We start from the raw sequence: 21406 nt of genomic DNA, 5'->3' as shown, positions 1-21406 counted from the left end.
CTGCCCTGCTCCTCCCTGGGCTGCGGGTGCCTCTGTGCCCTGTCCTGCTCCTCCCTGGGCTGCGGCTGCTTCTCTGCCTTGCTCCTCCCTGGGCTGCAGGTGCCTCTCTGCCCTGCCCTGCCTTCCTCCTCCCTGGACTGCAGGTGCCTCTCTGCCCTGCCCTGCCCTGCTCCTCCCTGGGCTGCAGGTGCCTCTCTGCCCTGCCCTGCCCTGCTCCTCCCTGGGCTGCAGGTGCCTCTCTGCCCTGCCCTGCCTTGCTCCTCCCTGGGCTACAGGTGCCTCTGTGCCCTACCCTGCTCCTCCCTTTGCTGCGGGTTCTTCTGTGCCCTGCCCTGCTCCTCCCTGGGCTACGGGTGCCTCTGTGCCCTGCCCTGCTCCTCCCTGGGCTGCGGGTGCCTCTGTGCCCTGCCCTGCTCCTCCCTAGGCTGCGGGTGCCTCTGTGCCCTGCCCTGCTCCTCCCTGGGCTGCGGGTGCCTCTGTGCCCTGCCCTGCTCCTCCCTGGGCTGCGGGTGCCTCTGTGCCCTGCCCTGCTCCTCCCTGGGCTGCGGGTGCCTCTGTGCCCTGCCCTGCCTTGCTCCTCCCTCGGCTGTAGGTGCCTCTGTGCCCTGCTCCTCCCTGGGCTGCAGGTGCCTCTCTGCCCTGCCCTGCCCTGCTCCTCCCTGGGCTGCAGGTGCCTCTCTGCCCTGCCCTGCCTTGCTCCTCCCTGGGCTGCGGGTTCCTCTGTGCCCTGCCCTGCTCCTGCCTGGGCTGCGGGTGCCTCTGTGCCCTGCCCTGCTCCTGCCTGGGCTGCGGGTGCCTCTGTGCCCTGCCCTGCTCCTGCCTGGGCTGCGGGTGCCTCTGTGCCCTGCCCTGCTCCACCCTGGGCTGCAGGTGCCTCTCAGCCTTGCTCCTCCCTGGGCTGCAAGTGCCTCTCTGCCCTGCCCTGCCTTGCTCCTCCCTGGGCTGCGGGTGCCTTTGTGCCCTGCCCTGCTCCTCCCTGGGCTGCGGGTGCCTCTGTGCCCTGCCCTGCTCCTGCCTGGGCTGCGGGTGCCTCTGTGCCCTGCCCTGCTCCACCCTGGGCTGCAGGTGCCTCTCTGCCTTGCTCCTCCCTGGGCTGCAGGTGCCTCTCTGCCCTGCCCTGCCTTGCTCCTCCCTGGGCTGTAGGTGCCTCTGTGCCCTGCTCCTCCCTGGGCTGCGGGTGCCTCTCTGCCTTGCTCCTCCCTGGGCTGCAGGTGCCTCTCTGCCCTGCCCTGCCTTGCTCCTCCCTGGGCTGCAGGTGCCTCTCTGCCCTGCCCTGCCTTGCTCCTCCCTGGACTGCAGGTGCCTCTCTGCCCTGCCCTGCCCTCCTCATCCCTGGGCTGCAGGTGCCTCTCTGCCCTGCCCTGCCTTGCTCCTCCCTGGGCTGCAGGTGCCTCTCTGCCCTGCCCTGCCCTGCTCCTCCCTGGACTGCAGGTGCCTCTCTGCCCTGACCTGCCCTCCTCATCCCTGGGCTGCAGGTGCCTCTCTGCCCTGCCCTGCCTTGCTCCTCCCTGGGCTGCGGGTGCCTCTGTGCCCTGCCCTGCTCCTCCCTGGGCTGCGGGTGCCTCTGTGCCCTGCCCTGCTCCTCCCAGGGCTGCGGGTGCCTCTGTGCCCTGCCCTGCTCCTCTCTGGGCTGCGGGTGCCTCTGTGCCCTGTCCTGCTCCTCCCTGGGCTGCGGCTGCTTCTGTGCCTTGCTCCTCCCTGGGCTGCAGGTGCCTCTCTGCCCTGCCCTGCCTTGCTCCTCCCTGGACTGCAGGTGCCTCTCTGCCCTGCCCTGCCCTGCTCCTCCCTGGGCTGCAGGTGCCTCTCTGCCCTGCCCTGCCTTGCTCCTCCCTGGGCTACAGGTGCCTCTGTGCCCTGCCCTGCTCCTCCCTGGGCTGCGGATGCATCTGTGGCCTGCCCTGCTCCTCCCTGGGCTGCGGGTGCCTCTGTGGCCTGCCCTGCTCCTCCCTGGGCTGCGGGTGCCTCTGTGGCCTGCCCTGCTCCTCCCTGGGCTGCGGGTGCCTCTGTGCCCGGCCCTGCTCCTCCCTGGGCTGCGGGTGCCTCTGTGCCCTGCCCTGCTCCTCCCTGGGCTGCGGGTTCCTCTGTGCCCTGCCCTGCTCCTCCCTGGGCTGCGGGTTCCTCTGTGCCCTGCCCTGCTCTTCCCTGGGCTGCGGGTGCCTCTCTGCCCTGCCCTGCTCTTCCCTGGGCTGCGGGTGCCTCTGTGCCCTGTCCTGCTCCTCCCTGGGCTGCGGGTGCCTCTCTGCCTTGCTCCTCCCTGGGCTGCGGGTGCCTCTCTGCCCTGCCCTGCCTTGCTCCTCCCTGGGCTGCAGGTGCCTCTGTGCCCTGCCCTGCCCTGCTCCTCCCTGGGCTGCAGGTGCCTCTCTGCCCTGCCCTGCCTTGCTCCTCCCTGGGCTGTAGGTGCCCCTGTGCCCTGCTCCTCCCTCGGCTGCAGGTGCCTCTCTGCCCTGCCCTGCCCTGCTCCTCCCTTGGTTGCAGGTGCCTCTGTGCCCTGCCCTGCTCCTCCCTGGGCTGCGGGTTCCTCTGTGCCCTGCCCTGTTCCTCCCTAGGCTGCGGGTGCCTCTGTGGCCTGCCCTGCTCCTCCCTGGGCTGCGGGTGCCTCTGTGGCCTGCCCTGCTCCTCCCTGGGCTGCGGGTGCCTCTGTGCCCTGCCCTGCTCCTCCCTGGGCTGCGGGTGCCTCTGTGCCCTGCCCGGCTCCTCCCTGGGCTGCGGGTGCCTCTGTGCCCTGCCCTGCTTTTCCCTGGGCTGCGGGTGCCTCTGTGCCGTGCCGTGCTCCTCCCTGGGCTGCAGGTGCCTCTCTGCCCTGCCCTGCCTTGCTCCTCCCTGGACTGCAGGTGCCTCTGTGCCCTGCCCTGCCCTGATCCTGCCTGGGCTGTAGGTTCCTCTCTGCCCTGCCCTGCCTTGCTCCTCCCTGGTCTACAGGTGCCTCTGTGCCCTGCCCTGCTCCTCCCTCTGCTGCGGATGCCTCTGTGCCCTGCCCTGCTCCTCCCTAGGCTGCAGGTTCCTCTGTGCTCTGCCCTGCTGCTCCCTGGCCTGCGGGTGCCTCTGTGCCCTGCGCTGCTCCTGCCTGGGCTGTGGGTACCTCTGTGCCCTGCCCTACTCCTCCCTGGACTGCGGGTGCCTCTCTGCCTTGCTCCTCCCTGGGCTGCAGGTGCCTCTCTGCCCTGCCCTGCCTTGCTCCTCCCTGGACTGCAGGTGCCTCTCTGCCCTGCCCTGCCCTCCTCCTCCCTGGGCTGCAGGTGCCTCTCTGCCCTGCCCTGCCTTGCTCCTCCCTGGGCTGCGGGTGCCTCTCTGCCTTGCTCCTCCCTGGGCTGCAGGTGCCTCTCTGCCCTGCCCTGCCTTGCTCCTCCCTGGACTGCAGGTGCCTCTCTGCCCTGCCCTGCCCTCCTCCTCCCTGGGCTGCAGGTGCCTCTCTGCCCTGCCCTGCCTTGCTCCTCTCTGGGCTGCGGGTGCCTCTGTGCCCTGCCCTGCTCCTCCCTGGGCTGCGGGTGCCTCTGTGCCCTGCCCTGCTCCTCCCAGGGCTGCGGGTGCCTCTGTGCCCTGCCCTGCTCCTCCCTGGGCTGCGGGTGCCTCTGTGCCCTGTCCTGCTGCTCCCTGGGCTGCGGCTGCTTCTCTGTCTTGCTCCTCCCTGGGCTGCAGGTGCCTCTCTGCCCTGCCCTGCCTTGCTCCTCCCTGGACTGCAGGTGCCTCTCTGCCCTGCCCTGCCCTGCTCCTCCCTGGGCTGCAGGTGCCTCTCTGCCCTGCCCTGCCTTGCTCCTCCCTGGGCTACAGGTGCCTCTGTGCCCTGCCCTGCTCCTCCCTGGGCTGCGGGTGCCTCTGTGGCCTGCCCTGCTCCTCCCTGGGCTGCGGGTGCCTCTGTGCCTGCCCTGCTCCTCCCTGGGCTGCGGGTGCCTCTGTGCCCTGCCCTGCTCCTCCCTGGGCTGCGGGTGCCTCTGTGCCCTGCCCTGCTCCTCCCTGGGCTGCGGGTGCCTCTGTGGCCTGCCCTGCTCCTCCCTGGGCTGCGGGTGCCTCTGTGCCCTGCCCTGCTCCTCCCTGGGCTGCGGGTGCCTCTGTGCCCTGCCCTGCTCCTCCCTGGGCTGCGGGTGCCTCTGTGCCCTTCCCTGCTCCTCCCTGGGCTGCGGGTGCCTCTGTGCCCTGCCCTGCTCCTCCCTGGGCTGCGGGTGCCTCTGTGCCCTGCCCTGCTCCTACCTGGGCTGCGGGTGCCTCTGTGCCCTGCCCTGCTCCTCCCTGGGCTGCAGGTGCCTCTCTGCCCTGCCCTGCCTTGCTCCTCCCTGGAGTGCAGGTGCCTCTCTGCCCTGCCCTGCCCTGATCCTCCCTGGGCTGTAGGTTCCTCTGTGCCCTGCCCTGCCTTGCTCCTCCCTGGGCTACAGGTGCCTCTGTGCCCTGCCCTGCTCCTCCCTCTGCTGCGGATGCCTCTGTGCCCTGCCCTGCTCCTCCTTAGGCTGCGGGTTCCTCTGTGCCCTGCCCTGCTCCTCCCTGGGCTGCGGGTGCCTCTGTGTCCTGCCCTGCTCCTCCCCGGGCTGCGGGTGCCTCTGTGGCCTTCCCTGCTCCTCCCTGGGCTGCGGGTGCCTCTCTGCCTTGCTCCTCCCTGGGCTGCGGGTGCCTCTGTGCCCTGCCCTGCCTTGCTCCTCCCTGGGCTATAGGTGCCTCTGTGCCCTGCTCCTCCCTGAGCTGCAGGTGCCTCTCTGCCCTGCCCTGCCCTGCTCCTCCCTGGGCTGCAGGTGCCTCTCTGTCCTGCCCTGCCTTGCTCCTCCCTGGGCTGCGGGTGCCTCTGTGCCGTTCCCTGCTGCTCCCTGGGCTGCGGGTGCCTCTGTGCCCTGCGCTGCTCCTGCCTGGGCTGTGGGTGCCTCTGTGCCCTGCCCTGCTCCTCCCTGGGCTGCGGGTGCCTCTCTGCCTTGCTCCTCCCTGGGCTGCAGGTGCCTCTCTGCCCTGCCCTGCCTTGCTCCTCCCTGGACTGCAGGTGCCTCTCTGGCCTGCCCTGCCCTCCTCCTCCCTGGGCTGCAGGTGCCTCTCTGCCCTGCCCTGCCTTGCTCCTCCCTGGGCTACAGGTGCCTCTGTGCCCTGCCCTGCTCCTCCCTGGGCTGCGGATGCCTCTGTGCCCTGCCCTGCTCCTCCCTAGGCTGCGGGTGCCTCTGTGCCCTGCCCTGCTCCTCCCTGGGCTGCGTGTGCCTCTGTGCCCTGCCCTGCTCCTCCCTGGGCTGCGGGTGCCTCTGTGCCCTGCCCTGCTCCTCCCTGGGCTGCGGGTGCCTCTGTGCCCTGCCCTGCTCCCCCCTGGGCTGCGGGTGCCTCTCTGCCTTGCTCCTCCCTGGGCTGCAGGTGCCTCTCTGCCCTGCCCTGCCTTGCTCCTCCCTGGGCTGTAGGTGCCTCTGTGCCCTGCTCCTCCCTCGGCTGCAGGTGCCTCTCTGCCCTGCCCTGCCCTGCTCCTCCCTGGGCTGCAGGTGCCTCTCTGCCCTACCCTGCCTTGCTCCTCCCTGGGCTGTAGGTGCCTCTGTGTCCTGCTCCTCCCTGGGCTGCAGGTGCCTCTCTGCCCTGCCCTCCCCTCCTCCCTGGGTTGCAGGTGCCTCTGTGCACTGCCCTGCTCCTCCCTGGGCTGTAGGTGCCTCTGTGCCCTGCTCCTCCCTGGGCTGCGGGTGCCTCTGTGCCCTGCCCTGCTCCTCCCTGGGCTGCGGGTGCCTCTGTGCCCTGCCCTGCTCCTCCCTGGGCTGCGGGTGCCTCTGTGCCCTGCCCTGCTCCTCCCTGGGCTGCGGGTGCCTCTGTGCCCTGCCCTGCTCCTCCCTGGGCTGCGGGTGCCTCTGTGCCCTATCCTGCTCCTCCCTGGGCTGCGGCTGCTTCTCTGCCTTGCTCCTCCCTGGGCTGCAGGTGCCTCTGTGCCCTGCCCTGCCTTGCTCCTCCCTGGACTGCAGGTTCCTCTCTGCCCTGCCCTGCCCTGCTCCTCCCTGAGCTACAGGTGCCTCTCTGCCCTGCCCTGCCTTGCTCCTCCCTAGGCTACAGGTGCCTCTGTGCCCTGCCCTGCTCCTCCCTGGGCTGCGGATGCCTCCGTGGCCTGCCCTGCTCCTCCCTGGGCTGCGGGTGCCTCTGTGCCTCTCTGCCTTGCTCCTCCCTGGGCAGCGGGTGCCTCTCTGCCCTGCCCTGCCTTGCTCCTCCCTGGGCTGCAGGTGCCTCTCTGCCCTGCCCTGCCTTCCTCCTCCCTGGGCTGTAGGTGCCCCTGTGCCCTGCTCCTCCCTGGGCTGCAGGTGCCTCTCTGCCCTGCCCTGCCCTGCTCCTCCCTTGGTTGCAGGTGCCTCTGTGCCCTGCCCTGCTCCTCCCTGGGCTGCAGGTGCCTCTCTGCCCTGCCCTGCTCCTCCCTTGGTTGCAGGTGCCTCTGTGCCCTGCCCTGCTCCTCCCTGGGCTGCGGGTGCCTCTGTGCCCTGCCCTGCTCCTCCCTGGGCTACGGGTGCCTCTGTGCCCTACCCTGCTCCTCCCTGGGCTGCGGGTGCCTCTGTGGCCTGCCCTGCTCCTCCCTGGGCTGCGGGTGCCTATGTGGCCTGCCCTGCTCCTCCCTGGGCTGCGGGTGCCTCTGTGCCCTGCCCTGCTCCTCCCTGGGCTGCGGATGCCTCTGTGCCCTGCCCTGCTCCTCCCTGGGCTGCGGGTGCCTCTGTGCCCTGCCCTGCTCCTCCCTGGGCTGCGGGTGCCTCTGTGCCCTGCCCTGCTCCTCCCTGGGCTGCGGGTGCCTCTGTGCCCTGCCCTGCTCCTCCCTGGGCTGCGGGTGCCTCTGTGCCCTGCCCTGCTCCTCCCTGGGCTGCGGGTGCCTCTCTGCCCTGCCCTGCTCCTCCCTGTGCTGCGGGTGCCTCTGTACCCTGCTCTGCTCCTCCCTGGGCTGGGCGTGCCTCTGTGCCCTGCCCTGCTCCTCCCTGGGCTGCGGGTGCCTCTGTTCCCTGCCCTGCTCCTCCCTGGGCTGCGGGTGCCTCTGTGCCCTGCCCTGCTCCTCCCTGGGCTGCGGGCGCCTCTGTGCCCTGCCCTGCTCCTCCCTGGGCTCCGGGTGCCTCTGTGCCCTGCCCTGCTCCTCCCTGGGCTCTGGGTGCCCCTGTGCCTTGCTCCTCCCTGGGCTGCAGGTGCCTCTGTGCCCTGCCCTGCCCTGCTCCTCCCTGGGCTGTAGGTGCCTCTGTGCCCTGCTCCTCCGTGGGCTGCTGTTGCCTCTCTGCCCTGCCCTGCCCTGCTCCTGCCTGGGCTGCGGGTTCCTCTATGCCCTGCCCTGCCTTGCTCCTCCCTGGGCTGTAGGTGCCCCTGTGCCCTGCTGCTCTCTGGGCTGCAGGTGCCTCTCTGCCCTGCCCTGCCCTGCTCCTCCCTGGGTTGCAGGTGCCTCTGCCCTGCCTTGCTCCTCCCTGGACTGCAGGTGCCTCTCTGCCCTGCCCTGCCCTCCTCATCCCTGGGCTGCAGGTGCCTCTCTGCCCTGCCCTGCCCTGCTCCTCCCTGGGTTGCAGGTGCCTCTGCCCTGCCTTGCTCCTCCCTGGACTGCAGGTGCCTCTCTGCCCTGCCCTGCCCTCCTCATCCCTGGGCTGCAGGTGCCTCTCTGCCCTGGCCTGCCTTGCTCCTCCCTGGGCTGCGGGTGCCTCTGTGCCCTGCCCTGCTCCTCCCTGGGCTGCGGGTGCCTCTGTGCCCTGCCCTGCTCCTCCCAGGGCTGCGGGTGCCTCTGTGCCCTGCCCTGCTCCTCCCTGGGCTGCAGGTGCCTCTGTGCCCTGTCCTGCTCCTCCCTGGGCTGCGGCTGCTTCTCTGCCTTGCTCCTCCCTGGGCTGCAGGTGCCTCTCTGCCCTGCCCTGCCTTGCTCTACCCTGGACTGCAGGTGCCTCTCTGCCCTGCCCTGCCCTGCTCCTCCCTGGGCTGCAGGTGCCTCTCTGCCCTGCCTGGCCTTGCTCCTCCCTGGGCTACAGGTGCCTCTATGCCCTGCCCTGCTCCTCCCTGGGCTGCGGGTGCCTCTGTGCCCTGTCCTGCTCCTCCCTCGGCTGCGGCTGCTTCTCTGCCTTGCTCCTCCCTGGGCTGCAGGTGCCTCTCTGCCCTGCCCTGCCTTGCTCCTCCCTGGACTACAGGTGCCTCTCTGCCCTGCCCTGCCCTGCTCCTCCCTGGGCTGCAGGTGCCTCTCTGCCCTGCCCTGCCTTGCTCCTCCCTGGGCTACAGGTGCCTCTCTGCCCTGCCCTGCTCCTCCCTGGGCTGCGGATGCCTCTGTGGCCTGCCCTGCTCCTCCCTGGGCTGCGGGTGCCTCTGTGGCCTGCCCTGCTCCTCCCTGGGCTGCGGGTGCCTCTGTGCCCTGCCCTGCTCCTCCCTGGGCTGCGGGTACCTCTGTGCCCTGCCCTGCTCCTCCCTATGCTGCGGGTGCCTCTGTGCCCTGCCCTGCTCCTCCCTGGGCTGCGGGTGCCTCTGTGCCCTGCCCTGCTCCTCCCTGGGCTGCGGGTGCCTCTGTGCCCTGCCCTGCTCCTCCCTGGGCTGCGGGTGCCTCTGTGCCCTGCCCTGCTCCTCCCTGGGCTGCGGGTGCCTCTGTGCCCTGCCCTGCTCCTCCCTGGGCTGCGGGTGCCTCTGTGCCCTGCCCTGCTCCTCCCTGGGCTGCGGGTGCCTCTGTGCCCTGCCCTGCTCCTCCCTGGGCTGCGGGTGCCTCTGTGCCCTGCTTTGCTCCTCCCTGGGCTGCGGGTGCCTCTGTGCCCTGCCCTGCTCCTCCCTGGGCTGCGGGTGCCTCTCTGCCCTGCCCTGCCTTGCTCCTCCCTGGACTGCAGGTGCCTCTGTGCCCTGCCCTGCCCTGATCCTCCCTGGGCTGTAGGTTCCTCTCTGCCCTGCCCTGCCTTGCTCCTCCCTGGGCTGCGGGTGCCTCTGTGCCCTGCCCTGCTCCTCCCTCTGCTGCGGATGCCTCTGTGCCCTGCCCTGCTCCTCCCTAGGCTGCGGGTTCCTCTGTGCCCTGCCCTGCTCCTCCCTGGGCTGCGGGTGCCTCTGTGTCCTGCCCTGCTCCTCCCCGGGCTGCGGGTGCCTCTGTGGCCTTCCCTGCTCCTCCCTGGGCTGCGGGTGCCTCTCTGCCTTGCTCCTCCCTGGGCTGCGGGTGCCTCTGTGCCCTGCCCTGCCTTGCTCCTCCCTGGGCTGTAGGTGCCTCTGTGCCCTGCTCCTCCCTGGGCTGCAGGTGCCTGTCTGCCCTGCCCTGCCCTGCTCCTCCCTGGGCTGCAGGTTCCTCTCTGCCCTGCCCTGCCTTGCTCCTCCCTGGGCTGCGGGTGCCTCTGTGCCGTGCCCTGCTGCTCCCTGGGCTGCGGGTGCCTCTGTGCCCTGCGCTGCTCCTGCCTGGGCTGTGGGTGCCTCTGTGCCCTGCCCTGCTCCTCCCTGGGCTGCGGGTGCCTCTCTGCCTTGCTCCTCCCTGGGCTGCAGGTGCCTCTCTGCCCTGCCCTGCCTTGCTCCTCCCTGGGCTGTAGGTGCCTCTCTGCCCTGCCCTGCCCTCCTCCTCCCTGGGCTACAGGTGCCTCTCTGCCCTGCCCTGCCTTGCTCCTCCCTGGGCTACAGGTGCCTCTGTGCCCTGCCCTGCTCCTCCCTGGGCTGCGGATGCCTCTGTGCCCTGCCCTGCTCCTCCCTGGGCTGCGGGTGCCTCTCTGCCCTGCCCTGCCCTGCTCCTCCCTGGGCTGCAGGTGCCTCTCTGCCCTGCCCTGCCTTGCTCCTCCTTGGGCTGTAGGTGCCTCTGTGTCCTGCTCCTCCCTGGGCTGCAGGTGCCTCTCTGCCATGCCCTGCCCTGCTCCTCCCTGGGTTGCAGGTGCCTCTGTGCCCTGCCCTGCTCCTCCCTGGGCTGTAGGTGCCTCTGTGCCCTGCTCCTCCCTGGGCTGCGGGTGCCTCTGTGCCCTGCCCTGCTCCTCCCTGGGCTGCGGGTGCCTCTGTGCCCTGCCCTGCTCCTCCCTGGGCTGCGGGTGCCTCTGTGCCCTGCCCTGCTCCTCCCTGGGCTGCGGGTGCCTCTGTGCCCTGCCCTGCTCCTCCCTGGGCTGCGGGTGCCTCTGTGCCCTGCCCTGCTCCTCCCTGGGCTGCGGGTGCCTCTGTGCCCTGCCCTGCTCCTCCCTGGGCTGTGGGTGCCTCTGTGCCCTGCCCTGCTCCTCCCTGGACTGCGGGTGCCTCTGTGCCCTATCCTGCTCCTCCCTGGGCTGCGGGTGCCTCTCTGCCTTGCTCCTCCCTGGCCTGCGGGTACCTCTGTGCCCTGCCCTGCCTTGCTCCTCCCTGGCCTGTAGGTGCCTCTCTGCCCTGCTCCTCCCTGGGCTGCAGGTGCCTCTCTGCCCTGCCCTGCCCTGCTCCTCTTTGGGCTGCAGGTGCCTCTCTGCCCTGCCCTGCCTTGCTCCTCCCTGGGCTGCGGGTGCCTCTGTGCCCTGCCCTGCTGCTCCCTGGCCTGCGGGTGCCTCTGTGCCCTCCGCTGCTCCTGCCTGGGCTGTGGGTGCCTCTGTGCCCTGCCCTACTCCTCCCTGGGCTGCGGGTGCCTCTCTGCCTTGCTCCTCCCTGGGCTGCAGGTGCCTCTCTGCCCTGCCCTGCCTTGCTCCTCCCTGGACTGCAGGTGCCTCTCTGCCCTGCCCTGCCCTCCTCCTCGCTGGGCTGCAGGTGCCTCTCTGCCCTGCCCTGCCTTGCTCCTCCCTGGGCTGCGGGTGCTTCTCTGACTTGCTCCTCCCTGGGCTGCAGGTGCCTCTCTGCCCTGCCCTGCCTTGCTCCTCCCTGGACTGCAGGTGCCTCTCTGCCCTGCCCTGCCCTCCTCCTCCCTGGGCTGCAGGTGCCTCTCTGCCCTGCCCTGCCTTGCTCCTCTCTGGGCTGCGGGTGCCTCTGTGCCCTGCCCTGCTCCTCCCTGGGCTGCGGGTGCCTCTGTGCCCTGCCCTGCTCCTCCCAGGGCTGCGGGTGCCTCATTGCCCTGCCCTGCTCCTCCCTGGGCTGCGGGTGCCTCTGTGCCCTGTCCTGCTCCTCCCTGGGCTGCGGCTGCTTCTCTGTCTTGCTCCTCCCTGGGCTGCAGGTGCCTCTCTGCCCTTCCCTGCCTTGCTCCTCCCTGGACTGCAGGTGCCTCTCTGCCCTGCCCTGCCCTGCTCCTCCCTGGGCTGCAGGTGCCTCTCTGCCCTGCCCTGCCTTGCTCCTCCCTGGGCTACAGGTGCCTCTGTGCCCTGCCTTGCTCCTCCCTGGGCTGCGGGTGCCTCTGTGCCCTGCCCTGCTCCTCCCTGGGCTGCGGGTGCCTCTGTGCCCTGCCCTGCTCCTCCCTGGGCTGCGGGTGCCTCTGTGGCCTGCCCTGCTCCTCCCTGGGCTGCGGGTGCCTCTGTGCCCTGCCCTGCTCCTCCCTGGGCTGCGGGTGCCTCTGTGCCCTGCCCTGCTCCTCCCTGGGCTGCGGGTGCCTCTGTGCCCTTCCCTGCTCCTCCCTGTGCTGCGGGTGCCTCTGTGCCCTGCCCTGCTCCTCCCTGTGCTGCGGGTGCCTCTGTGCCCTGCCCTGCTCCTCCCTGGGCTGCGGGTGCCTCTGTGCCCTGCCCTGCTCCTACCTGGGCTGCGGGTGCCTCTGTGCCCTGCCCTGCTCCTCCCTGGGCTGCAGGTGCCTCTCTGCCCTGCCCTGCCTTCCTCCTCCCTGGACTGCAGGTGCCTCTCTGCCCTGCCCTGCCCTGATCCTCCCTGGGCTGTAGGTTCCTCTCTGCCCTGCCCTGCCTTGCTCCTCCCTGGGCTACAGGTGCCTCTGTGCCCTGCCCTGCTCCTCCCTCTGCTGCGGATGCCTCTGTGCCCTGCCCTGCTCCTCCCTAGGCTGCGGGTTCCTCTGTGCCCTGCCCTGCTCCTCCCTGGGCTGCGGGTGCCTCTGTGTCCTGCCCTGCTCCTCCCCGGGCTGCGGGTGCCTCTGTGGCCTTCCCTGCTCCTCCCTGGGCTGCGGGTGCCTCTCTGCCTTGCTCCTCCCTGGGCTGCGGGTGCCTCTGTGCCCTGCCCTGCCTTGCTCCTCCCTGGGCTGTAGGTGCCTCTGTGCCCTGCTCCTCCCTGGGCTGCAGGTGCCTCTCTGCCCTGCCCTGCCCTGCTCCTCCCTGGGCTGCAGGTGCCTCTCTGCCCTGCCCTGCCTTGCTCCTCCCTGGGCTGCGGGTGCCTCTGTGCCGTTCCCTGCTGCTCCCTGGGCTGCGGGTGCCTCTGTGCCCTGCGCTGCTCCTGCCTGGGCTGTGGGTGCCTCTGTGCCCTGCCCTGCTCCTCCCTGGGCTGCGGGTGCCTCTCTGCCTTGCTCCTCCCTGGGCTGCAGGTGCCTCTCTGCCCTGCCCTGCCTTGCTCCTCCCTGGACTACAGGTGCCTCTGTGCCCTGCTCCTCCCTGGGCTGCGGGTGCCTCTCTGCCTTGCTCCTCCCTGGGCTGCAGGTGCCTCTCTGCCCTGCCCTGCCTTGCTCCTCCCTGGACTGCAGGTGCCTCTCTGCCCTGCCCTGCCCTCCTCCTCCCTGGGCTGCAGGTGCCTCTCTGCCCTGCCCTGCCTTGCTCCTCCCTGGGCTACAGGTGCCTCTGTGCCCTGCCCTGCTCCTCCCTGGGCTGCGGATGCCTCTGTGCCCTGCCCTGCTCCTCCCTAGGCTGCGGGTGCCTCTATGCCCTGCCCTGCTCCTCCCTGGGCTGCGGGTGCCTCTGTGCCCTGCCCTGCTCCTCCCTGGGCTGCGGGTGCCTCTGTGCCCTGCCCTGCTCCTCCCTGGGCTGCGGGTGCCTTTGTGCCCTGCCCTGCTCCCCCCTGGGCTGCGGGTGCCTCTCTGCCTTGCTCCTCCCTGGGCTGCAGGTGTCTCTCTGCCCTGCCCTGCCTTGCTCCTCCCTGGGCTGTAGGTGCCTCTGTGCCCTGCTCCTCCCTGGGCTGCAGGTGCCTCTCTGCCCTGCCCTGCCCTGCTCCTCCCTGGGCTGCAGGTGCCTCTCTGCCCTGCCCTGCCTTGCTCCTCCCTGGGCTGTAGGTGCCTCTGTGCCCTGCTCCTCCCTGGGCTGCAGGTGCCTCTCTGCCCTGCCCTGCCCTGCTCCTCCCTGGGCTGCAGGTGCCTCTCTGCCCTGCCCTGCCTTGCTCCTCCCTGGGCTGTAGGTGCCTCTGTGCCCTGCTCCTCCCTGGGCTGCGGGTGCCTCTGTGCCCTGCCCTGCTCCTCCCTGGGCTGCGGGTGCCTCTGTGCCCTGCCCTGCTCCTCCCTGGGCTGCGGGTGCCTCTGTGCCCTGCCCTGCTCCTCCCTGGGCTGCGGGTGCCTCTGTGCCCTGCCCTGCTCCTCCCTGGGCTGCGGGTGCCTCTGTGCCCTGCCCTGCTCCTCCCTGGGCTGCGGGTGCCTCTGTGCCCTGCCCTGCTCCTCCCTGGGCTGCGGGTGCCTCTGTGCCCTGCCCTGCTCCTCCCTGGGCTGCGGGTGCCTCTGTGCCCTATCCTGCTCCTCCCTGGACTGCGGCTGCTTCTCTGCCTTGCTCCTCCCTGGGCTGCAGGTGCCTCTCTGCCCTGCCCTGCCTTGCTCCTCCCTGGACTGCAGGTTCCTCTCTGCCCTGCCCTGCCCTGCTCCTCCCTGAGCTACAGGTGCCTCTCTGCCCTGCCCTGCCTTGCTCCTCCCTAGGCTACAGGTGCCTCTGTGCCCTGCCCTGCTCCTCCCTGGGCTGCGGATGCCTCTGTGGCCTGCCCTGCTCCTCCCTGGGCTGCGGGTGCCTCTGTGCCTTTCTGCCTTGCTCCTCCCTGGGCTGCGGGTGCCTCTCTGCCCTGCCCTGCCTTGCTCCTCCCTGGGCTGCAGGTGCCTCTCTGCCCTGCCCTGCCTTGCTCCTCCCTGGGCTGTAGGTGCCCCTGTGCCCTGCTCCTCCCTGGGCTGCAGGTGCCTCTCTGCCCTGCCCTGCCCTGCTCCTCCCTTGGTTGCAGGTGCCTCTGTGCCCTGCCCTGCTCCTCCCTGGGCTGCGGGTTCCTCTGTGCCCTGCCCTGCTCCTCCCTGGGCTGCGGGTTCCTCTGTGCCCTGCCCTGCTCCTCCCTGTGCTACTGGTGCCTCTGTGCCCTGCCCTGCTCCTCCCTGGGCTGCGGGTGCCTCTGTGGCCTGCCCTGCTCCTCCCTGGGCTGCGGGTGCCTATGTGGCCTGCCCTGCTCCTCCCTGGGCTGCAGGTGCCTCTGTGCCCTGCCCTGCTCCTCCCTGGGCTGCGGATGCCTCTGTGCCCTGCCCTGCTCCTCCCTGGGCTGCGGGTGCCTCTGTGCCCTGCCCTGCTCCTCCCTGGGCTGCGGGTGCCTCTGTGCCCTGCCCTGCTCCTCCCTGGGCTGCGGGTGCCTCTGTGCCCTGCCCTGCTCCTCCCTGGGCTGCGGGTGCCTCTGTACCCTGCTCTGCTCCTCCCTGGGCTGGGCGTGCCTCTGTGCCCTGCCCTGCTCCTCCCTGGGCTGCGGGTGCCTCTGTGCCCTGCCCTGCTCCTCCCTGGGCTGCGGGTGCCTCTGTGCCCTGCCCTGCTCCTCCCTGGGCTCCGGGTGCCTCTGTGCCCTGCCCTGCTCCTCCCTGGGCTCCGGGTGCCTCTGTGCCTTGCTCCTCCCTGGGCTCCGGGTGCCTCTATGCCTTGCTCCTCCCTGGGCTGCTAGTGCCTCTCTGCCCTGCCCTGCCCTGCTCCTCCCTGGGCTGCGGGTTCCTCTATGCCCTGCCCTGCCTTGCTCCTCCCTGGGCTGTAGGTGCCCCTGTGCCCTGCTGCTCCCTGGGCTGCAGGTGCCTCTCTGCCCTGCCCTGCCCTGCTCCTCCCTGGGTTGCAGGTGCCTCTGCCCTGCCTTGCTCCTCCCTGGTCTGCAGGTGTCTGTCTGCCCTGCCCTGCCCTGCTCCTCCCTGGGTTGCAGGTGCCTCTCTGCCCTGCCCTTCTCCTCCCTGGGCTGCGGGTGCCTCTGTGCCCTGCCCTGCTCCTCCCAGGGCTGCGGGTGCCTCTGTGCCCTGCCCTGCTCCTCCCTGGGCTGCGGGTGCCTTTGTGCCCTGCCCTGCTCCTCCTTGGGCTGCGGGTGCCTCTGTGCCCTGCCCTGCTCCTCCCTGGGCTGCGGATGCCTCTGTGCCCTGCCCTGCTCCTCCCTGGGCTGCGGGTGCCTCTGTGCCCTGCCCTGCTCCTCCCTGGGCTGCGGGTGCCTCTGTGCCCTGCCCTGCTCTTCCCTGGGCTGCGGGTGCCTCTGTGCCCTGTCCTGCTCCTCCCTGGGCTGCGGGTGCCTCTCTGCCTTGCTCCTCCCTGGGCTGCGGGTGCCTCTCTGCCCTGCCCTGCCTTGCTCCTCCCTGGGCTGCGGGTTCCTCTCTGCCCTGCCCTGCCTTGCTCCTCCCTGGGCTGTAGGTGCCCCTGTGCCCTGCTCCTCCCTGGGCTGCAGGTGCCTCTCTGCCCTGCCCTGCCCTGCTCCTCCCTTGGTTGCAGGTGCCTCTGTGCCCTGCTCTGCTCCTCCCTGGGCTGCGGGTTCCTCTGTGCCCTGCCCTGTTCCTCCCTGGGCTGCGGGTGCCTCTGTGCCCTGCCCTGCTCCTCCCTGGGCTGCGGGTGCCTCTGTGCCCTGCCCTGCTCCTCCCTGGGCTGCGGGTGCCTCTGTGCCCTGCCCTGCTCCTCCCTGGGCTGCGGGTGCCTCTGTGCCCTGCCCTGCTCCTCCCTGGGCTGCGGGTGCCTCTGTGCCCTGCCCTGCTCCTCCCTGGGCTGCGGGTGCCTCTGTTCCCTGCCCTGCTCCTCCCTGGGCTGCGGGTGCCTCTGTGCCCTGCCCTGCTCCTCCCTGGGCTGCGGGTGCCTCTGTGCCCTGCCCTGCTCCTCCCTGGGCTGCGGGTGCCTCTGTGCCCTGCCCTGCTCCTCCCTGGGCTGGGGGTGCCTCTGTGGCCTGCCCTGCTCCTCCCTGGGCTGCGGGTGCCTCTGTGCCCTGCCCTGCTCCTCCCTGGGCTGCGGGTGCCTCTGTGCCCTGCCCTGCTCCTCCCTGGGCTGCGGGTGCCTCTGTGCCCTGCCCTGCTCCTCCCTGGGCTGCGGGTGCCTCTGTGCCCTGCCCTGCTCCTCCCTGGGCTGCGGGTGCCTCTGTGCCCTGCCCTGCTCCTCCCTGGGCTGCGGGTGCCTCTGTGCCCTGCCCTGCTCCTCCCTGGGCTGCGGGTGCCTCTCTGCCCTGCCCTGCCTTGCTCCTCCCTGGGCTGTAGGTGCCTCTGTGCCCTGCTCCTCCCTGGGCTGCTGGTGCCTCTGCCCTGCCCTGCCCTGCTCCTCCCTGGGCTGCGGGTGCCTCTCTGCCCTGCCCTGCCTTGCTCCTTTCTGGGCTGTAGGTGCCCCTGTGCCCTGCTCCTCCCTGGGCTGCAGGTGCCTCTCTGCCCTGCCCTGCCCTGCTCCTCGCTGGGTTGCAGGTGCCTCTGTGCCTTGCCCTGCTCCTCCCTGGGCTGCGGGTGCCTCTGTGCCCTGCCCTGCTCCTCCCTTGGCTGCGGGTGCCTCTGTGCCCTGCCCTGCTCCTCCCTGGGCTGCGGGTGCCTCTCTGCCCTGCCCTGCTCCTCCCTGGGCTGCGGGTGCCTCTGTGCCCTGCCCTGCTCCTCCCTGGGCTGCGGGTGCCTCTGTGCCCTGCCCTGCTCCTCCCTGGGCTGCGGGTGCCTCTGTGCCCTGCCCTGCTCCTCCCTGGGCTGCGGGTGCCTCTGTGGCCTGCCCTGCTCCTCCCTGGGCTGCGGGTGCCTCTGTGGCCTGCCCTGCTCCTCCCTGGGCTGCGGGTGCCTCTGTGCCCTGCCCTGCTCCTCCCTGGGCTGCAGGTGCCTCTCTGCCCTGCCCTGCCTTGCTCCTCCCTGGGCTGTAGGTGCCTCTGTGCCCTGCTCCTCCCTGGGCTGCTGGTGCCTCTCTGCCCTGCCCTGCCCTGCTCCTCCCTGGGCTGCGGGTGCCTCTCTGCCCTGCCCTGCCTTGCTCCTTTCTGGGCTGTAGGTGCCCCTGTGCCCTGCTCCTCCCTGGGCTGCAGGTGCCTCTCTGCCCTGCCCTGCCCTGCTCCTCGCTGGGTTGCAGGTGCCTCTGTGCCTTGCCCTGCTCCTCCCTGGGCTGCGGGTGCCTCTGTGCCCTGCCCTGCTCCTCCCTTGGCTGCGGGTGCCTCTGTGCCCTGCCCTGCCTTGCTCCTCGCTGGGCTGTAGGTGCCTCTGTGCCCTGCTCCTCCCTGGGCTGCTGGTGCCTCTCTGCCCTGCCCTGCCCTGCTCCTCCCTGGGCTGCGGGTGCCTCTCTGCCCTGCCCTGCCTTGCTCCTTTCTGGGCTGTAGGTGCCCCTGTGCCCTGCTCCTCCCTGGGCTGCAGGTGCCTCTCTGCCCTGCCCTGCCCTGCTCCTCGCTGGGTTGCAGGTGCCTCTGTGCCTTGCCCTGCTCCTCCCTGGGCTGCGGGTTCCTCTGTGCCCTGCCCTGCTCCTCCCTTGGCTGCGGGTGCCTCTGTGCCCTGCCCTGCTCCTCCCTGGGCTGCGGGTGCCTCTGTGCCCTGCCCTGCTCCTCCCTGGGCTGCGGGTGCCTCTCTGCCCTGCCCTGCTCCTCCCTGGGCTGGGGGTGCCTCTGTGCCCTGCCCTGCTCCTCCCTGGGCTGCGGGTGCCTCTGTGCCCTGCCCTGCTCCTCCCTGGGCTGCGGGTGCCTTTGTGCCCTGCCCTGCTCCTCCCTGGGCTGCAGGTGCCTCTCTGCCCTGCCCTGCCTTGCTCCTCCCTGGGCTGTAGGTGCCTCTGTGCCCTGCTCCTCCCTGGGCTGTAGGTGCCTCTGTGCCCTGCTCCTCCCTGGGCTGCTGGTGCCTCTCTGCCCTGCCCTGCCCTGCTCCTCCCTGGGCTGCGGGTGCCTCTCTGCCCTGCCCTGCCTTGCTCCTTTCTGGGCTGTAGGTGCCCCTGTGCCCTGCTCCTCCCTGGGCTGCAGGTGCCTCTCTGCCCTGCCCTGCCCTGCTCCTCGCTGGGTTGCAGGTGCCTCTGTGCCTTGCCCTGCTCCTCCCTGGGCTGCGGGTGCCTCTGTGCCCTGCCCTGCTCCTCCCTGGGCTGCGGGTGCCTCTCTGCCCTGCCCTGCTCCTCCCTGGGCTGCGGGTGCCTCTGTGCCCTGCCCTGCTCCTCCCTGGGCTGCGGGTGCCTCTGTGCCCTGCCCTGCTCCTCCCTGGGCTGCGGGTGCCTCTCTGCCTTGCTCCTCCCTGGGCTGCAGGTGCCTCTCTGCCCTGCCCTGCCCTGCTCCTCCCTGGGCTGCAGGGGCACAGCTGCTTCCCCAGGCCCTTCCCCACGGGCTGCAGGGGACTCTCAGCTGCGGCGCCTGCAGCACCTCCTGCCCCTTCTCCTGCCCTGCCTGTGGGGTCTGCAGGGCTGTGCCCACCTTCTGCCTCCACTCTCCTCTGTCTGCAACGTTCCCCTGCATAGGAATCGTAGAATCGATTGGGTTGGAAAAGACCTCCGAGATCATCAAGTCCAACCCTTGGTCCAACTCCAGTCCCTTTACCAGATCATGGCACTCAGTGCCACGGCCAAGCTCAGGTTCAAACCCTCCAGGAATGGGGAATCCACCCCCTCTCTGGGCAGCCCATTCTAATGCCTGAGTGCTCTCTCTGCAAAGAATTTTTTTCTGATCTGCAACTTCAATTTCCCCTGGCAGAGCTTGAGCCCATCATGCCCTCTTGTCCTATTGCTGAGTGCCTGGGAGAAGAGACCAACCCCCACCTGGCCAGAACTTCCCATCAGGTACTTCTCTCCCTTCTGAAATACGTTCTGGAGCCGTTCCCGGCATTCCCCATGGGCTCGGCGTTGGCCAGCGGCAGGAAGCCCATCCTGGATCCGTGTGGCATTGAATCCTCCAGCCCTGGGGAAGTTTCTGGCAGCTGCTCACAGAAGCCACCCCTGGAGCCCCCCACTACCCAAACCCTGCTCACAGGAACCACTACAGCCCTGAGATCCAAACTGGGGAAACTGGAAATGCTCTATGTCCTCAGTTTTGGGTAAATGGGGAGAATGATGTGCCCCCAGACCCAAAATTGGGAGATGGAAATCCTCTGTGTCCCATTCCTTAATTTTAGGAAAACTGGGAGAATCCTGTGCTCTCAGGCCCAAAGTGGAGAAATAGGGAATGCCCCCCAGAGCCAACCCAGGCAGTAGAAGGTGGTCCCACAAGACCTCCTGTTGCCCCCAAATGCCTTGGGATCTCCCATGCATGTCTATATTCCCCCCTCTAAGATGTGGAGACTCCTGAGATGAGCGCAGAGGGGTGGGAGTGCCCAGCCAGGGGGCCACAAGCCTAAAAGGGGGGCCTCGAAGGCTGATACCCTTGGGATCCCCAGGAAAGTGAAGTGGGAAGGTCGGAGATGGGTGACCCAACTCCCCAAAGCAGAGAGTGAGGGCAGAAGGGACTCCTGAGACCCTCAAAGCCCCAGTATCCCTAAGCAGAGGGGGCCCAGAAAACAGGGAGATGGGAGGAGGGGGACCCCTTGTGTTCCTTGGAGCTCCGGCAGACTGGAGGGGGCAGGGACCCTGTAGAGGGAGGATCCCAAATACACCCTTAGCAGCCTGGACAGAGGCAACCCGCAGAACCTCAAAGTGGAGAGGCGAGAGAGGAGGAACTTCTGAGAGGGTTTTTTGAGGCTGAATCTTGGTGTTTTGGAGGCTTTCATGGACACAAGATGCCAAGCGAGTTCTGGAGATGGATTTGGGCAGGAGGAACCTTCAACACCACACACTCACACATTGTTTTCCCTCCAAACCAGAATTTCTCCTTCCCAAACCTTGCAGGATGGAGGAGGAGGCTGGGAGGAAGAGGAAGAAGCCCCGGAACCCTCAGGCAGGTGAGGAGGAAGTCGGTGCCCCTTTGCCCCTCTCTTGTGCTGCATCTTCCAGCCCAGCATGGCCCCGGCTGCAGGACAACCCCACTGCCGACGCCGTCCTGCCGGGGCCGGGTTTGGGGGGATGTCCTTGGTCTTCCTTGTGGGCCGGAGGCAAATCCCCTGCCTGTCCTTGTTCCTTCCTGCCCCAGGCCCCGAGCTGAGCACGGAGAGCACGGAGGACAAATCCCCTCGGCAGAACCTCGTGGCAGAGGCTGTTTTGAACGGCCCCACAGAGCAGGAAGTGACTGGGGAGGAAAAGCCGCAGAGATCCCGCAGGAGGAGGAGATTGAGTGAGTGCTCTGACCCGGTGGTGCAGCAGCAACTTCACACCAGGGAGAAGCGCTACAAGTGTTTGGAATGTGGGAAGAGCTTTAGGACAAGCTCCCACCTGATTTGCCACCAGCCCATCCACACTGGGGAATGGCCTTACACATGTACAGAATGTGGGAAGGGCTTTGGCCAGAGCTGTGACCTGCTCCACCACAAAATGATCCACACTGGGGAACGTCCCTTTGAGTGTTCTGAGTGTGGGAAGAGGTTTCAGAGGAGATCAGAACTCCTCAAGCATGAGAGGACACACACAGAGGAGAGGCCCTTCCACTGCACTGACTGCGGGGAGAGCTTCAAACAGAACATCAGCCTCATCACCCACCGAAGCACTCACACTGGAGAGAGGCCTTACAAGTGTAAGGAGTGTGGGAAGAGCTTTGTCTGCAACTCACAGCTCGTCAAGCACCAGAAGATCCACACTGGGGAACGGCCTTACAAGTGTGCTGAGTGTGAGAAGAGTTTTAAGATCAGCTCACATCTCCTCATGCATCAGCAGACGCACACGGGGGAGAGGCCCTTCCGCTGCACCGACTGTGGGGAGAGCTTCAAACGGAGCTCCACTCTCATCAGGCACCAGCGCATCCACACCGGGGAGAGGCCTTACAAATGTGAGGAATGTGGGAAGAGCTACACTCAGAGCTGTAACTTAACCAGACACCAACTGAGCCACCAGTAAGGGAAGCCTTACGAGTGCCCCGACTGCGGGAAGAGCTTTGTCTGCTGCTTCAACTCCATCACCCGTTGGAGGACACAATCTGTTCCTACAAAAGTACCTTAAGACAACTTTGCTAAATGCTGGCTAAGAGTGATTTAAGGAGAGCACTTTTATATATATGTTGATTTTAATGTCTGGCACTGGGGATGGGGCGTGGAGGGGGAGCTGGGCCCGTACTGGTGGTGCTGGGAGGCTCCTGGCTGAGGGTGAGGAGGTCTTAGGGGAGGGTGGGGTGAAGAAGGGAGGGATGGTGGGAAATGGGGGAGGAAAGTGGGCAATAAGGGGGTTTGGTAGTTTAGGCTTTAATTTTGGTAGACCTCTATTTAGCAGGCCCAGACAGTTTTACGTAGGTAAGAGGGGACAAGCATCACCTGAATTAAGCAACTAAAGAGATATTCCATATCATATGACATCACAGCAAGTATAAGAAAAGAGGGAGGTGGAGCTTCTGTCTCCTTTTGGTCTTTGTCCTGTACCTGGGAGGACCTGCTGCACTGTCTTTGCTGAGATTAGGCCTTCCTGCTGTGTTATATAGGAAGTTGAACATTTTCTTGTTAATTTTTCTCCTCTCTTGCTGGGAGTTTTTTGTGGAAGGGTCGTTTGGGGGTGTTTTTGTGGGTCTAGGTGGTTGGAATCTGTATTATTCAGGTGAGTGATTCGGTAAAGTGGTTGTTGTTTTTTCC

At 68.7% G+C, this 21406-nt stretch overlaps 1 protein-coding gene across 1 annotated transcript; it reads left to right on the top strand.

The window, feature by feature from the left end:
* The first annotated feature begins 18456 nt into the window (after positions 1–18456).
* LOC139673518 (zinc finger protein 189-like) lies at positions 18457–20926 on the top strand. The gene is made up of 3 exons (XM_071559263.1): positions 18457–18545; positions 19562–19639; positions 19828–20926. The coding sequence occupies exons 2-3, from the start codon at positions 19588–19590 to the stop codon at positions 20682–20684; spliced, it is 909 nt and encodes a 302-aa protein (XP_071415364.1). The 5' UTR covers positions 18457–18545; positions 19562–19587; the 3' UTR covers positions 20685–20926.
* Positions 20927–21406: the final 480 nt, after the last annotated feature.

The sequence above is a fragment of the Pithys albifrons genome, chromosome 6 (genome assembly GCF_047495875.1).
Source record: "Pithys albifrons albifrons isolate INPA30051 chromosome 6, PitAlb_v1, whole genome shotgun sequence".
NCBI classification, from domain to species: domain Eukaryota; kingdom Metazoa; phylum Chordata; class Aves; order Passeriformes; family Thamnophilidae; genus Pithys; species Pithys albifrons.
Note: the sequence above shows the minus strand (reverse complement) of the source record. Positions and strands in the feature narration are given on the sequence as shown.

What these genes read in the sequence shown, in the direction of transcription:
- LOC139673518 (XM_071559263.1), top strand. Translation starts at nt 19,588, where the DNA reads ATGGAGGAGGAGGCTGGGAGGAAGAGGAAGAAGCCCCGGAACCCTCAG. An exon ending in GCCCCGGAACCCTCAGGCAG is followed by an intron (nt 19,640 to 19,827) that starts GTGAGGAGGAAG and finishes TTCCTGCCCCAG; the next exon opens with GCCCCGAGCTGAGCACGGAG.